This window comes from Gymnoscopelus microlampas (genome assembly GCF_963454915.1).
Source record: "Gymnoscopelus microlampas genome assembly, chromosome: 5".
Taxonomy (NCBI): domain Eukaryota; kingdom Metazoa; phylum Chordata; class Actinopteri; order Myctophiformes; family Myctophidae; genus Gymnoscopelus; species Gymnoscopelus microlampas.
In genome coordinates this window covers 27,185,506-27,201,366 of record NC_139942.1, presented here as the reverse complement: position 1 = coordinate 27,201,366, position 15,861 = coordinate 27,185,506, and the positions used below count along the sequence as shown (strand labels likewise).

Here is a 15,861-nt window from a genome sequence, read left to right as displayed (position 1 = left end):
TTCTGTTGATTTGCAATTTTGTTGGAACTTGTCTCATAGGCAACATATAAACCATTACAATTCCATGGAGGGCATGATTTAAAAATAAAGTAACTTTTAATCACCTTGAACTCTAGCATCCCTATTCTGGGGGCGAATATTCAGATCTACAACCTCAAAGCCCAGATCTACAAGCTGCTATTTTCGGCAAAGATATTTATTTAGACCTAAACTCCACTGCTACCATTTCACTGTGCCACTGCTGTTAACAGCTACTGTTGTTTATGTTGTGGGAATAAATACTTCCACTCATTCTGGTTTATTGGAATTTTATTTAAAAAAGATAAATGATTTCAGTCCTTAACGTAACATGAATGGACAGATTATGGTGTGTAACACACTGGCCTGGACCGCTGGCGTAGTGGTCAGGCACCTACGCTCTAAAGTAGTGACAGCACGTCGCAGGTTGGAGTCCTGATCTCGACGGCCTTTGCTGCATGTCACCCCCCATCATATTTGTGAATTCTACATTTCTACTATAAGATGGGGGAAGCAAATTCTGGGGATGAACACATTCTGGACTGGGTTTACTGTATATAAATATAATGACAGTTCTCTAATACCTATTTACAGTCAAATTAAAAACATCAACCCAGTGCAGACACCTTTGACCCTTGTGTGTTTAGTGTGAGAGGTGGCAGTGACAGATTTTCTTAATCAGTGGTTTCCTAATGGTTGAAGGAGAGACAGCAGATGTGCTGGTGGAGGAGGGTGTGGAATGAAGTGGGGCTTCGGAACATTGAGCAGGCTGTGCAGGCGGTGGTTGTGAGGTGGAGGCAGTGGTGATTGGGGGTCTCGATGGTGCCTTCTTGCCCTGTGTCTTAACCTAAAGTCCACCAAAGAATAACTGATGGATTTTATTTAGCATAAAAATGTGTATATACTGTATGTAAACACAGTATAGTACACATTAATAAAGGACATGAGACATACTGTGCCTGGATATAGAAGCGCACTTCTTTATTTTAATGAACTATTTATATAGCACCTATACAAAAAAAACGGATAAAATCTATAAAACATTTACAATATGCTTAATAATTAAGCAAAACACAAAACTATACTGTAGGAATGACCGGTCAGAAATGGTCCAGCCCTATGGAGGATAATTTCACCCTAAGAAAATATATAAAGATAAAATAGTAAAAACGTAAGTTTTACTTTACAACTAGGGATAATCAGAATATTAGGAATTAAAAGTAACATTGAAAAACAAATGTCATCTATAATGCATTTGAAAATAGCCAAAATGGAAACAAAAAAACTATAGTAGCTAAAATAGCAAAATATAGTATTTTTTCTTTTCGCTTCCTCCGTTTTCCATTTGCTTCCATGTTAAAAAAATGTTTTAAATCAATTACGTAAATCATTCAGGAGGCATGGCAAAACCTTTAATCAAAGCAAGCAGGTTGAGGTGCAGAGACACTTAGGGGCACTGGAAATTGTAGTATTACTGTACACATTGGACATTAAAATGTTGTCTGTACTTGTCTGCTAGTAAAGCTTTAACATTTTCTATTTTTGTTAAATAAATAATATAAAATAAAATAAATGGTGCATTTATATAGCGATTTTATCCAAAGCGATTTACATAGATTGTGCATTACATTCACCCATTCACACACATTCATACACCGATGGCAGAGGAAACCATGCAAGGCTTCAGGCTCATGGCTCATCGGGAGCAATTAGGGATTCAGCGTCTTGCTCATGGACACTTCGACACTAACTCTGGGGGAGCCCGGGATCAAACTGGGAACCTTGCGGTTGCCATCCGGCTGCTCTACCGGCCACTCTACCCCTGAGCCACTGCCTCCCCCATTGCCTTCATTCCAATGGAAGTCAGTGCCAGCCTCTGGGCTACCTGTGTGATACATCTGGGCAAGTCTGACATGGGACTCCGTATTTGGGCATGGCTGACGAGTGACATCATAGTGATGATGTGAGTGTGGAGGGAGCTAATCTTAAAATCAGACCCCAGATAGCTGGTAGCTGTACTGTGAACAACCTGTCCTTGGCACTAGTGCAGCTTTGAGTACAGATTCTTCTCTTATGACTTTGCAAACCTAAAATCAGTGCAGGAAGATGAAACTGAAGGAGATTCAGAGGACAGCCCACCAGGCGTGGAGTCCTGCAGCTCACCATCCCATCTATCTGGCATTAGGCACGTCAGCTCACCAGCTTGATGCCTCCTTCAACACCACTGCTGCACTTGAGATATTTGAGGTGGATTTTTCTGATCCCTCTCTGGACATGAAGCTCAAAGGATCATTACCAATCTCAAACAGGTTGCACAGTATCATATGGGCTAATTCTGAAATGGGAGCAGACGGTTCTGGAGGAAGACTGGTTGGTGGAAGTGAGAACGGCACGTTAACGGTATATAACCCAGAAGCCATAATATCTTCTGGAGTAGAGGCAGTCGTGGGACAGTCTGACAAACACACAGGTCCCATCAGAGCACTTGACTTCAACCCCTTTAAGAGCAATCTCCTTGCATCAGGAGCCAATGATTCAGAAATATACATCTGGGATCTCAACCATTTTAACAACCCAAGTATGCCAGGAGCAAAGACACAGCCTGCTGCAGATATCAGTGTTGTGTCCTGGAACAGGCAGGTTCAGCCCATCTTGGCCTCCGCTGACTGCAGTGGCAAGGCGGTTGTCTGGGACCTGAGAAAGAATGAGCCCATCATCAAGATCAGTGACCACAGCAATAGGATGCACTGTTCAGGAATGCTGTGGCACCCTGATGTGGCAACACAGTTGGTGTTGGCCTCTGAAGATGACCGTCTGCCGGTGATGCAGATGTGGGATCTGCGCTTTGCCACATCCCCCCTCAAAGTCTTTGAGAATCACACAAGGGGAATTCTGTCCATATCCTGGAGCCAAGCAGACTCAGAACTCCTTCTCAGTAGTGCTAAAGACAACCGCATCCTCTGCTGGAATCCGAATACTGGGGATGTAATTTATGAACTGCCAACTTCCAACCAGTGGTGTTTTGATGTTCAATGGTGCCCCAGGAACCCAGCTCTGCTGTCGGCAGCTTCGTTAGACGGGAGGATCAGCGTATACTCTGTGATGGGAGGCAGCTTGGAGGCTCAGCAGCTAAGTACTGCTGATAAGTTATCATCCTCATTAGACTCAATGGACCCCTTTGGGACAGGACGGGTGCTCCATCCCCTACAAGTTCCACAATGTGCAGGGCAGACCACCATTATTCACCCTCTACAAAAGCCACCTAAGTGGGTCCGCAGGCCAGTGGGGGCTTCATTTGCTTTCGGTGGAAAGTTGATCATGTTTGAGAACCCCAAGCTGACCCCAGCACAGCGCCCCCACCCCGTCCCCAGACAGGTATTTGTTAGCCAGGTGACCACGGAGATAGAGTTCCTCCAGCGCTCCATGGAGCTACAGACGACACTGCAGTCGGGCTCCTTCATCAGCTACTGCCAGGCTAAGATTCAAAATGCATCGACAGAGGCCGATCGGGACATATGGAAGTTCCTTCTGGTCAAATTTGAAAATGAAACCCGCATTAAATTCCTAAGACTTTTGGGTTTCAACAAAGATGAATTGGATAGAAAGATTTCAAAATGCCTGGGGAAGAATTTACAGCCCAATAGACATGGAGTGGATGCTAAAGATTTGACTGAAAATATGCAGCAGCTTTCCATAGAGAGGTCTGATGAGGCCAGTGCTACAGGCGACATCAGGACATCTGGTTCTGCCTCACAGTTGGACTTGTTCAATAACATCCCAAAGGAGAGTCCCAACTTCCAGATCCCTGTCTCATCTGATACTGATGGCCTGATCAGCCAGGCTCTGCTGGTGGCCAACTTTGAGGGAGCTGTGGAACTATGTCTGAATGAAAGTCGCTACGCTGAGGCCATCTTGCTGTCGATCAGCGGGGGAGAGGTGCTTCTGAAGAGGACCCAACAGAGATACCTGAACGAGCAGCGGAACAGCATCTCCGTGCTTATATCATCAGTGGTGACGCAGAACTGGAAACACATTGTGCAGAGCTGTGAGTTGGACAATTGGAAAGAGGCCCTTGCAGCTCTCCTGACCTATGCTCACGAAGAAGAATTTGCATACCTGTGTGATACTCTTGGAGCGCGTTTAGAGGGTGAGGGGACAGAGCAGCGGTGCATACAGGCATGTCTTTGTTACATCTGCTCTGGGAATGTTGAGAAGCTGGTGGAGTGCTGCACTCTGCAGAAGGACTGCTCTACCCCCCTCAGCCTAGAGGATCTAGTGGAGAAGGTGATGGTCCTACGCAAATCGTATGAGCACCTTCACAACATTGAAGTGACAGTACAGAGCTCCATCTTGGCAGAAAAACTAACTTATTATGCTGGTATACTGGCTGCAGAGGGAAGCCTGGCAACTGCCATGGCCTACTTGCCTGAGAACTCAGACCAGCCTGGGATCATGATGCTGAAAGACAGGCTGTTCCATGCTCAGGGAGGGGCACCTGTCAGACAACAGACCCCCGTCCCCTACAACAATGTCGACGTGTCTCCAGCCCAGCCCACTCCTGTTGCTCAGCCCCCCACACAATTAGCACAAAACCAGCCCGCTCCTCCTTCCCAAATAGCTCCTGTTCGGCAACCTCCTATGCCATCAGTATTTACTCCACAATCTGCTCCTGCCAACACTGGGCCTGGCCTGCCTCCTTCCTCCAATGTACTCCCCCCTAGTGCACCACACCATGGCTTACAGCTTCCCTACCCCCAACATCCCACAACAGGTCCAGGAGTCCCTCAACAGCCATTCCATCCCCAGCCAGTGGGTGGATCCACATCTTTCCCTCTGCCAGATGCTTCTATACCATCCACTAATTTATTAGGACCCTCACTGCAGTCTCCATCCTGCGCCCCCATGCCTAGCCCTGGGGTGCCACCAATAGACTTCATAACTTCTACATCCTTGCCGTCAAGCCCCATGCCTCCAAGCTCCCAGCCTAGAGCCTCTGTGCCCATGTACCCTCTGGCAGTGCACAACCAGGGCCCCGCACCACCTTCCATGGCAGCTGGTCCATACCCATCCCTTGGTCCAGGATATCCACATGGAGGACCTGGGGCTTCTGCTGGCAATCCCTACCCTGCTCCTGCTTTCCTTCCACCTCCCTCAGGGCACTTTCCTTGGCCGAGTTCCCACTGTGATGCTCAACAAGGTGTGCCCAGTGAAATTGAGGTCGCTGATAACTACTCTCCACCTGCCCCCATTACTGCCCCTGTGAGGCCCCTCCCAGGAGAGGCTCCCCAGCCATATGACCCCACCCAGTTTACTCCAGGGGCCCCTCAAGAGCCCAATGTACAGCTCCTCCAGCAGCTGCCAGCAGAGATGGTAGAGCAGAAGGAGATCCCTGCTGAACACATGGTGCTTAGAACTACCTTCGACAGCCTTGTGCAGCGGTGCCAGCTAGCAGCAGCTAATCCACAAACAAAAAGGAAGCTGGATGATGCACCCAAGCGCCTGGGCTATCTGTACGACAAGCTGAGAGAGCAGTCGCTTTCACCGCATGTCCTTGGTGGACTCCATGAAATCGGACGCTATGTGGCCAGCCAGAACTACCAGCGGGGTTTGGAGGTCCACACCCAGGTGGTCAGCAGCAGCAACTTCAGTGAGATCTCCGGCTTCATGCCCATCCTTAAAATAGTCATGACCACCGCCAACAAGCTGGGTGTCTAAAGCGTGATTTATACTTTGTCATACGACGGTGTTGCTTGCACACACACAAAAAACATTTCAAATGCAATGTTATGTACTATTTTATTTTACCTTTATTTTACCAGGAAGTCCCATTGAGATCAGAAATCTCCTTTACAAGAGACCTGGCCATAGCAGCCATATAGAAATAGAACACAGATCATAACACATTAAAAATCACCATATATAAAAAATAAATCCACAATAAACATTAAAGAAAGCTATTCAAACATAGTGGCCTCCTTCACTACATCCTTTATGAAGCCCTTAAATGCATCAATGGATATGATCTCATTTAGATTTTTTTTTGTGTCCATTTGTATTGTATTTAATTGTACCATTGTGGTTTTCAGAATTGAATTCTGTATGTATGGGTTCCTTACATTTGAGACTTTGAAAGAGATGTCAATTTTTTCTTTCCTACAAACTCAAAGGATCTTTGTGTCAATTCTGTTGATTTGTAATTTTGTTGGAACTGGAACTTAAAGTCTAACATCTAAACGATTGAAATTCAATGGAGGGTGTAACAAAAAAATACAAATAAAGTTTAAAATCACAGTAGGTACAAATTTTGTAAACTGCTACCATTTCACAGTGGCACTGCTTTAAAGCGGGAACCCCATTTTGTAACTATACCTTTCAGGACGGGAACCCCTTTTGAGGTTCCTGTTGCTGTACAGTACATAGCAACATAGATTTTTTGTCATTTTAATAAATATTTGAAGTTTTTCAGAAAACGTAGGTCAGGATTTAGAAGGCGTATTTAGACTCGGCCTCAGGTCTAAATGGGTTAACAGCCAATCATTGCTGCTGTTTGTGATGTTGGAATTAAATATCTCCACTCATTCTGGTTCATTGGAATTTTATTTAAAAAAAACAGCATTTACAAACAGCATAAATAAACACGAGTGAGATTGAGAACAATACACAGTTTCAAGTCAGAGGCTGTTCCATTTAATTGAAACAGTCTCATACAAGTAATGATGAAGATGATGCAACAAAATTCTGGCATACCTTATAAACACCATGTCATATTTTAAGGGAGTCCCATGTGAGGCGATAAATCCCGTGTAAGGCGTTAAGTCCCATGTAAGGATATACTTTGTCATTTACATTGTGATGTAAATGAACATCATGTAAACAGCTTTCCGTACTTAATTCGTGACAGCGGCCCTCAAGGTCCAGTGGATGAGATCTTTCCACCATGGTTTTGCTGCCAATGTTACAACTTTTAAAATAAAACGATCTGTTAAAACATGTTGATGATTAAAGGTAGGGTAAGTGATATTTTTGGGTTAAAACAAAAAGTATTTTGTTAAAAGGTTAAAGCACTATATTCTGATAGTAATCATTGCTATAGTGTGTTTGTTCAGTAACAGGAGTCTCCCCGTCTCTCCAGCTCTTTAATAAACAGAAAATACATTTTCCGGTAGGTGTCAAAATCTCAGCCAATCAGGAGAAAGTACCCATTTTTAAGCTTAATTTTTATAGTATTCCAGTTCCAATTTTGCCTGCTCATTTCTTAGTGTCATCACTTCCAATTTCACTTGTTTAATCTATATCCCGATTGAGTTCTCTATCCTGATTGGATAAAATTGGAAATGAAACTGAAACTGAAAGAAAATGCATGTTCTGTTTTATAAAGAGCTGGAGAGACACAGGATACTCCTTTTACTGAACAAACACTCTATAGCAATGAGTACTATCAGAATATAGAGCTATTTAACACTTATTTTAACCAAAAAAAATCACTTACCCTACCTTTAATGATGAACGTCTGGTCAGGTTTTCTTAAGATTTCTGTCCAGTTGATGTGATACAGCTGGTTGCTGTCAGAATGACCACAGAAGTACCAACACAAAATGCCACCGTTGCCTGCAACTGTGAGTGATAATTATTGCTGCATTGCATTCAATGTGGTTTTATAAGTTCTTCAGTGCTAGGTGTGTAATAATCTACACATAACATGGTTCTAGTGTTGAGTCCGGCTCATGTGCCATCTCCCTCTCGCCAATGTGATTTACTCAATTAGACTAAACATGCATCACATGCCATACGTTTCTAAACAGTGGGACCTGTATTCTCAGATGAGATTAAGTTAACACTTAAAATGTTTGTTAATAATAGTCAGTGGGTAATTTGGTCACATTAAAACAGAGAGCTAGGTGAGGATAAAACTGCTGTTTTAAAGTTTGTTTTAAAATGAACAATTCAATAGTTTCTCTTAACGTGGATTATGCAACCTTCCATTTCCATCCTCCCTCCAAGCTGCATTGTAGGTCTATAAACAATGGTGGGGCCTGTTCCGCTGTGAGCCTTGTGGCATTTTTGTGCGCCTGCTTGAAATCACCTGCAGCATGGTTGCCATTTGAGGGGCCACGTAGAGGAACAGTGTCCCCATTGTTAGCAGGAACATTATCTAATATACCCCCTTTTTACCTGAGGTTTTTAACTTTGAGTTGAAGGTTTAAGAATAGGTCTTTGAACAGTGGGTGCTGCAGGCTGAAGGATTAGGATAGGTCTTTGAACAGTGGGTGCAGCAGGGCCTGTGGAGCTGTGATCCTGGTAGCAGGGTTGAGGTCCAACAGTCGGTCCAGCAGAGTGTATGCGTCATCAGGCACTCTGTCCCAGCCTCTCGTGTCCTCACATTCTATATCGGCAGGGTGAATGGACGTTTCTGACTCCAGGTGCTGATGAACAGGCTTGCCTTTGGCTTCATCCTCGGGTTGATGATGTTGTTGTGTTAAACTTGCATCAGTCTTCAAGTCTTCTAGGACCTTGTTGAGATTATGTTGGGGAGTAGAGTCTCTGTTATTTTGGGAACGTGGCGTGACTTCATCATCTGGCGACGGTCTCCGTCCTCTCAGCGTCTCGCAGAGTGTCCTCAGGTCTTGGCGAGGAAGTTCCCGGCTACACACCACCGCCTTACCTGTGTGGGAGATTACACCCAAAGGGTTTTCAGCCATTCACAGGCAAGATGTAATAACAAATATTAATGTTGCAATGTGCTTCGACTTAGGGATGCACGATTAATCGGTCATCATATCAGTAACGGCAATAGTGGCCTTAAAGCATAAGGACACTTTGGTAGAGGTTTGGGTCGTGTCATAATGCAACCAGTCCAATAGGCAAGGTATCTTGCTCTGTTGCACCGTTAGATTAGAAATTAATAATCAAAAAGCTGTCAAGTTGGGTTGGCCAATCAGGGAAGCCAATGCCTACACCACCCAAACACACAGAGATTCGGTGCGTCCTCCACAACAGATGTAAGGTACAGTACATCCTACTGGAAATATCGGTATCTGTATTGTCAATTTGACCATACAATTAGCTGGTAATCTGATATTGGCCAAAATTTTGGCCGTGCATCCCTACTTCAACTACTGCAATATTTGCATTACAGCCTATCTGTATTGTTTTCTCACTGTGTGTGTATTGCTACAGTGACAACATATGGTGACCTACTTTGTCAGGATAAATTACAATAGACAGGAAACAGGTGATTCTGGAATACATTTGAATAATAAGCACCAAATTTCTTAGCTGCCTGGATGGTTTCTCGGGAGCCTCGTATGGTCATTATCTGAGTGAGAGCTATCATGTCGTCGCTGGCTTTGAAGAAAGGGTAGCGGCCGCTAAGGAGGGACAGCAGGATGACTCCAGCTGACCACATGTCTATAGCTGCAATGAGGAGACACAGAGAATGAGTAAAACAGTGATTCTCAACCTTTTTCATTTCAAGGACCCCATGTGTGATATGCTTTAGGCCATGCATTTGATACCATCTTTATCTCTGGGATCCAAATCTACACTGTAAAATCCTCAGTGTTCATTTGCTACGTGTCACTCCCTCTCTCTCCCCCTGCATCCTGTAACTCTACACGGCACAATCCAAATAGAGGCAGAAAAGCCCAAAACATATCTTTGAAATTATTTACTCCGCAAGTGTACAAATTAGGGATGTGTTGATATGTTGTTTGAGTTACCAACCTGTCCCCTGGTTGGGCCACTTGGTGAGGACCTCTGGTGCTCTAAAGCCTGGGGTTCCAGCCCTGGGAGCAACCTGCTGCTTCCTGGTGAAGGACAGGGTGGGAGTCAAAGAAAAATAATATTATAAGAACACACAGGCAGGAACCAGTGGGAGATAAGCCAGATGATCAAGAAGGAAACCAAAGAAGGACGTACTATAAGTCCGCTTTCTAAGAAAAATCTGCACAAACCACACACTATGTTTATGTGATTATCATGTGTCTCATTTTCTCATGCAGGACAAAAGGGAACAAAACAAAACAACAACTTAACTAGCCTGCTGCAGAATTGGTGTAAAAAAACAAACCTGTAACAGAATGTTATGCCTGCCCTATTTATTAACTACTGCCTGTAAGTGACCATGCCAATGGAAGATTGGAAGATGGATCATGTCCATTTATTTTTTTAACCTTGACATGCAGCTGTTGCAGACGCGGTCCGTTGAGTAACAGTTGCAAGTTAGGCCCAGGCTGATGCCAGCAGTCTTCTGGGGTTTCTGACCGCTAGTCTGGCTCTTGGCAGGCAGGGGGCGCCGGCTGGCTGATGCATACCTCCGTTGGGCTGGGTCCTCTGTTCTGCCTGGCTTCACCAACTAAGCAAGTACAAGAAACCAATCAAAACTCTTTTTGGAATCAAGTCTCTATAAAAATATCGAATCACGTGGATCTCGGGATCCAAAGTAACGGCGTGGCTCAAATATGGATCTGGGACTTAATGTGGCCAGCCTGTGATATCAGTCAACTATGACATATGATGACTCCAAATATGGGACTTGAACTTGAAGTGATATTCGTTGGCAGTCTTGTTAAATCTACACAATAAAAATAAAATAAAAATCTAAATAAAATGGCACAAGTCCTCTGGAAGGTCATTAGGTTGTGCCTTGTATTGAGTGCAGCCTGTGTTGCTCTTTCTCTTCAGCGCATGCATGTGTGCTGAGTGACACCAAATTGGAGTATGAACAGAGAACCACGTACGCTTCTGATGCCTGCAGAGTGCAGACCCTCACGTCTACGCTGACGCATACATTATAATCAGGCCTTAGGTCAGAGCACCCACTTTGTCAATGTAACTGCATTTTCAGTTTTGCTGTTTTTTTGGGTGGTGTAATCTCTATGCAATAAAAAGGATAATAAATATGATAAATTTAAAAATGGTATCTGTGGTATAGCTACGTATTCCAAGAGAAATAGTAATCATCTACATAAACATGGTAGATTATGTAAAAAGTAAGTGATCCAATAGAACATAGATTGCAATATTTACAGAAAGGTTTTGTTGATAGTGATAATACTTTAAATGGTTATGAAGTTGCTTACCTCTACCTTCATGGCAGCTGGTTTAGTGGTGGAGGGAGCTCGAATGCAGCTGTTGAGGTTTCTCTCTCCAAACACAGGCCGCGGGGCATTACATAATGCTTTCAAATCCTACACAAATAAAACATGGATGGATGAGATTCAGAGACAGAATATAGCGTGTGAACACTTTTACTCCAATATTTGTACATTTTACAATACAATTGGGGAGGCAACATTTCTGTTTATACTGGTAGCGGAAAACATAAGTTTTACTGTATATAATGTAATGACAGTTATCTGTAATACCAATGTAGCTATATACAGTAAGATTAACTGGATCAACCGAGTGCAGACACCTTTGTGTGTTTAGTGCGAGAGGTGGCAGTGACAGACGTTCTCTTAATCAGTGGTTTTCCCATGGTTGAAGGAGAGACAGCAGATGTGCTGGTGGAGGAGGGCATGGAATGAAGTGGGGCTTTGGAACATTGAGCGGGCTGTGCAGGGGGTGGTTGTGAGGTGGAGGTGGTGGCAGTGGTGATTGGGGGTCTCGATGGTGCCTTCTTGCCCTGTGCCATGTCTTGTTTCCCAGTGGTACCACCACCCTTCTGGGAGCTCCTCTGTTTCACCACCTTTAGCAGTTCGACCTGGGTGTCGGCAGTGCCCTGCGCCAACCCAAAGTCCACCAACGCATACCTGGACATACAAGTGCACTTCTTTATAATAACAAACTAAATTTATATAGCACTTTCCAAAAAGAGTTACAAAGTGCTTTACAGTTACGAACTTACATACAGTACATTATATAGCTCTTATATAAGAAGGGCCAAGCTCTATGGAGGATCATTTTATTTATCCCATTATTTGTTTTATTTTTTTACTCTACTACTAGGGATAATCAGAACATTAGGAATTAAATGTTAAAAAGAAAAATATAAAAACATACATTTGATATTGAAATGACTAATGGAAATTAGAAAATGGAAAGTGAATTGTAAACAAGGAGGCACATCCCTCCCATCAATCAAAGAAAGCTTGGTGGACCTGAAATGGGCTGGGGTGCAGAGACACCTTATAGACACCAGAGGGAGTCTGACTAGTAAAGAGCACAGTGTAATGATGACCTGTGTGTACAATCTGTGCATCTCAAAGGTTTAACCAGTTACTCACGTCTGGTCCTGGCGGTTGTAGAGGAAGTTGTTGGGTTTGATGTCACGGTGGATGATGCCAAACTGGTGAATGTGTTTCAAGGCCTTCAGCAGGTGGTATATGTACTGGCGCACTTCCTCAAAGCTCAGCAGCCCGATGACATCCTGAAACACATTCGTTTGACATTCTAGTTTATCTACTCTAAAATCTACTTTTGGATTGGACCAACTTTATTCTAGTGGTCCTAAGCAATAAGCATGTATTTGCTAAAAAAATGTATTTGGTCAAACTCACCACTATGGCTTGGTGCTCCATGTAGGGCATGACAATCACCACATGATCCTCCTTCCTGAAGCAGTAAGTCACACCCATGACATTCTCTTTGCCTCTGTAAAAGAATGAATGAGACACCATGAGACAAACTCTATTTAATTTGCGCAAGAATAGTCATCTATCACTGATAAGCCTAAGTTATGCTACATCGCGTGATGGTGTCGCATGCTGAGAACTGGCAAGAATAGCAGACCTACGACCTCACAACGTGCTGCATCCGTGACGCGTTTTGAGCGTGTAGGTCAGCTATTCTCTGCATGCAGAATCGTCACGCGACAAAGTATCTATCAGGCTTTGGGTTGCAAGTGGTACATTTGTTAACGTCAGTCCCCATAGAAACATTCACTCTTAGTAAATAAATAATAATAATAATATAAAATAATTGACAAACATGCATAAACATAACTGTGTTTGCAGATAACACTGATACGTGTCTGTCTATATTAATATAATAAATAATAATAATACAATGATGGTAATAATGAATGAAGGACTGTGGCATTTCTTGAACTGTCGATCAACAAAAAAAAGAGGCAATGTAGAGAAGAGTGCCTGAAGAAAGTCTATGACCAAGCTCGCAATAAATTTGGATTTTTGCATGTGTGCAGATGCTGCTTTTTCATTCAAAGAATCAATGATTAAAATACTTTATTTCTCACAAATAGTAAAGAGGCATGCCTTACCAAAATCAAATATGTATTGATCACAATCTCATGACAAAAAAGAAAAGAACATAATTAAGAATAAACAAATACATAATAATAGTAACGTTAAATATGTGGTCATTTGGGACTCACCCAGCTACAGTGAGACACTGGAGCTCAGCAGCGATGCGTACAGGGTGGCTGGTAGGGATGAGATGCTTCAGGGCAAACCTCTCTCTCCTCCCATCCAGCATCTGAGCCTCACCCAGGTACACTGAACTGAAAGTACCTGGTATGACAGTAAGTCAAATGATCAATGCTTAGAAAAGTTAATGCATTCATCAATACATTAATATACATTATTTCCTCACATAAAACTGCCAAAGTATTAAACGGCTGTATTTTTACCCAAAGTAAGCAGAACGCTGGCCTTGTGCTTAGTGTCCACCCTGGGATTGGGAGGTTGGGGTTTGATCCCCGGCCGGTTCATACCAAATAAGACTAAAGAAATGGGACCCAATGCCTTCATACTTGGCACTCAGCATCGTTGCATAGGGGGTAAGTCCCTGTGACATACTAGCGTCATATCCAGGGGGTGTACTTGTACATCAAGCCGCTTCACGCTATAGAAACGATATATAGGCTCCGCCGCTCCTGCCCTCAATATATAGGCTCCTGCCCTATGGGCCACATGACTCTGCACGGCTTACTTACTTAGCAACATGTTGCATAAGTAGCATAAGTATGTGTTATGCAGAACACGTACCTTCTCCAATTTTGTCGATGATGCGGAAAACCTTAGCAAGCTGAGGTATAACTTCATAGAGGTACTCGATGTCCATCTCCACATCCCCTACAGGAATAGAGGGAAAGACAAGATAACACCATGCATGAATTTCTCTCTCTCATCATCCACATCCTTTATACACATGCATGTAAAATGTGTGTCAAGAATCCAACTCACTTGATATTTTGTTTCTTCTTTGAACAGATTTTACCAGGCGCCCCTCTGTGATGATGCTGTCATTGCTAAGAGGTGGCAACTCCATGCTAAGAGACATGTGTATCTGAAGAGAAAATAAATCGTTAATGCTACTTGTCCATTCATCAACGCTGTCATTAATAGCACATTCATTATACCTGTAATAAGGCAGCCAACACTGATGCCCCTTTCCATGATTACTGTGCAGTTACTGTAACTTTTACTGGGTGATGAAGTTACATTCCACATCAACTTTCTGACCGTTTACCCAAAACATACTGAGTCTGACCTAAAGTGAGGAACAGTGGTGGAAAAGGTACTCACATTTTTTACTTTAGGAAAGTATCAATACTGCAATGTAGAAACACTCTGTTACACGTAAAAGTCCGGTAATAAGAATTTGCTTGCGTAAAAGTACGAAAGTATTGGCATCAAAATATACTTAAAGTGCCTAAAGTAAAAGTACTCATTATGCAGAATGTCCCGTTTCACAAGTTATCAGTCTAAAATGTATTTATTTTTTTGTTGTTGAAAATAGCAGATCTACAAGCACCCAACACGTCCATCACTTGTTGATCGGCTATTTTAAAAATTCAAATGTAAAAAGTTTAAATAGGGCCAAAGTGGTTAAAGTATGTTTTGTAATAATAATCCAAATCTACAAAGGAAGTAGTAACTAAAGTTTCCAAATAATTGTAGTGGAGTAAAAGTACAATATTTGTCTCCGAGATGTAGTGGAGTAGAAGTAAAAGTATAGAAAATTGGAAATACTCCAGTAAAAAAAGTAAAAGTACCTCAACATTGTACTTAAGTACATTGAGTAAATGTACTTAGTTAATTTCCACCACTGGTAAGGAACAAAAGAAACAATCCGACCAACGTTAGCGAGCTTTTCCCCAAAATTGTCTTTGGTTACACATCTAATTGTTTATGCCTTTTCACCAGCAGAGCCAACAGACTAGCAACAACAGGCTAGTTAAGCTAGTCTAGTAAGATAAGACCACCTTGTCTGGGCGCAAAACAAAGAAACTCAACTCACCGTCTCACCCTGTCTTTGATCGTTAAGTTGAACCGTTGCTCAGATGGACACTTCGCAAAAGTGCATGACATAAGTTTAACAAGTATATAAGTAAAACTCTCAGTAGGAGAGGGTTCTGTAGTACTGGTTTGAGCGCTGCCTGCAGAGAGAACACTTGTCTTTAAGAGTAAACAACAAAGTCCGCGCTAAAAGTGACGTCAGAGACAAACGCAGCGTTGCCATATATTGCGAGAGAAATAAGCAACTAGGTCTATGAAAACAAGCCCAAAAGAAGCGACTAGGCCACTGACATGAGCATCTCTGGTACAGAGGTCACACAATAAAAGAAAAGATTGGGGGGGGGCTGTGATGGACGGAATAGATCTCACCTGTTTTAATGCTCTTTGTGTTTAGCAGCAATATATTACATTTGTTCTCACACTAAAGGCCAAATTAACTTAACATTGAATGCACCTGTAGGCTTCATACTGTATTCATGTAATAATATAAAAAATAATCTAATAATGATTGTTGTCTGCACAGTGTTTTCATTTATTTCCCACATGGGAGCACTGTTTCATTTCACATCATACCGAGCAACAAATTAATATTTACTTACTTTACTCCTTACCTTGAAGGTTATTAGCCCCATCAACCTTA

At 42.8% G+C, this 15,861-nt stretch overlaps 2 protein-coding genes across 5 annotated transcripts; one reads left to right on the top strand and one right to left on the bottom strand.

Moving 5' to 3' along the window:
- Window positions 1–2,124: 2,124 nt before the first annotated feature.
- On the top strand, window positions 2,125–5,733 carry LOC311045806 (protein transport protein Sec31A-like; the record flags this gene model as incomplete). Its single annotated transcript, XM_084057862.1, has 1 exon — window positions 2,125–5,733. The coding sequence occupies one exon, from the start codon at window positions 2,125–2,127 to the stop codon at window positions 5,731–5,733; it is 3,609 nt and encodes a 1,202-aa protein (XP_083913988.1).
- An 863-nt stretch (window positions 5,734–6,596) lies between these two features.
- Window positions 6,597–15,370, bottom strand: cdc7 (cell division cycle 7 homolog). 4 transcript variants are annotated; one of them, XM_084058694.1, is made up of 13 exons: window positions 15,231–15,290; window positions 14,508–14,552; window positions 14,166–14,268; window positions 13,968–14,054; window positions 13,355–13,490; window positions 12,519–12,612; window positions 12,246–12,388; window positions 11,435–11,771; window positions 11,100–11,207; window positions 10,191–10,372; window positions 9,742–9,824; window positions 9,283–9,432; window positions 6,597–8,680 (listed from the first exon to the last, which is right to left on the bottom strand). In XM_084058694.1, the coding sequence occupies exons 3-13, from the start codon at window positions 14,260–14,262 to the stop codon at window positions 8,262–8,264; spliced, it is 1,836 nt and encodes a 611-aa protein (XP_083914820.1). In that variant the 5' UTR covers window positions 14,263–14,268; window positions 14,508–14,552; window positions 15,231–15,290; the 3' UTR covers window positions 6,597–8,261. The 4 variants fall into 4 exon arrangements, with proteins under 4 accessions (XP_083914820.1, XP_083914819.1, XP_083914817.1 ...); XM_084058693.1 differs by lacking the exon at window positions 14,508–14,552 and having other exon boundaries at window positions 15,223–15,370; XM_084058691.1 differs by lacking the exon at window positions 14,508–14,552 and having other exon boundaries at window positions 15,231–15,370.
- Window positions 15,371–15,861: the final 491 nt, after the last annotated feature.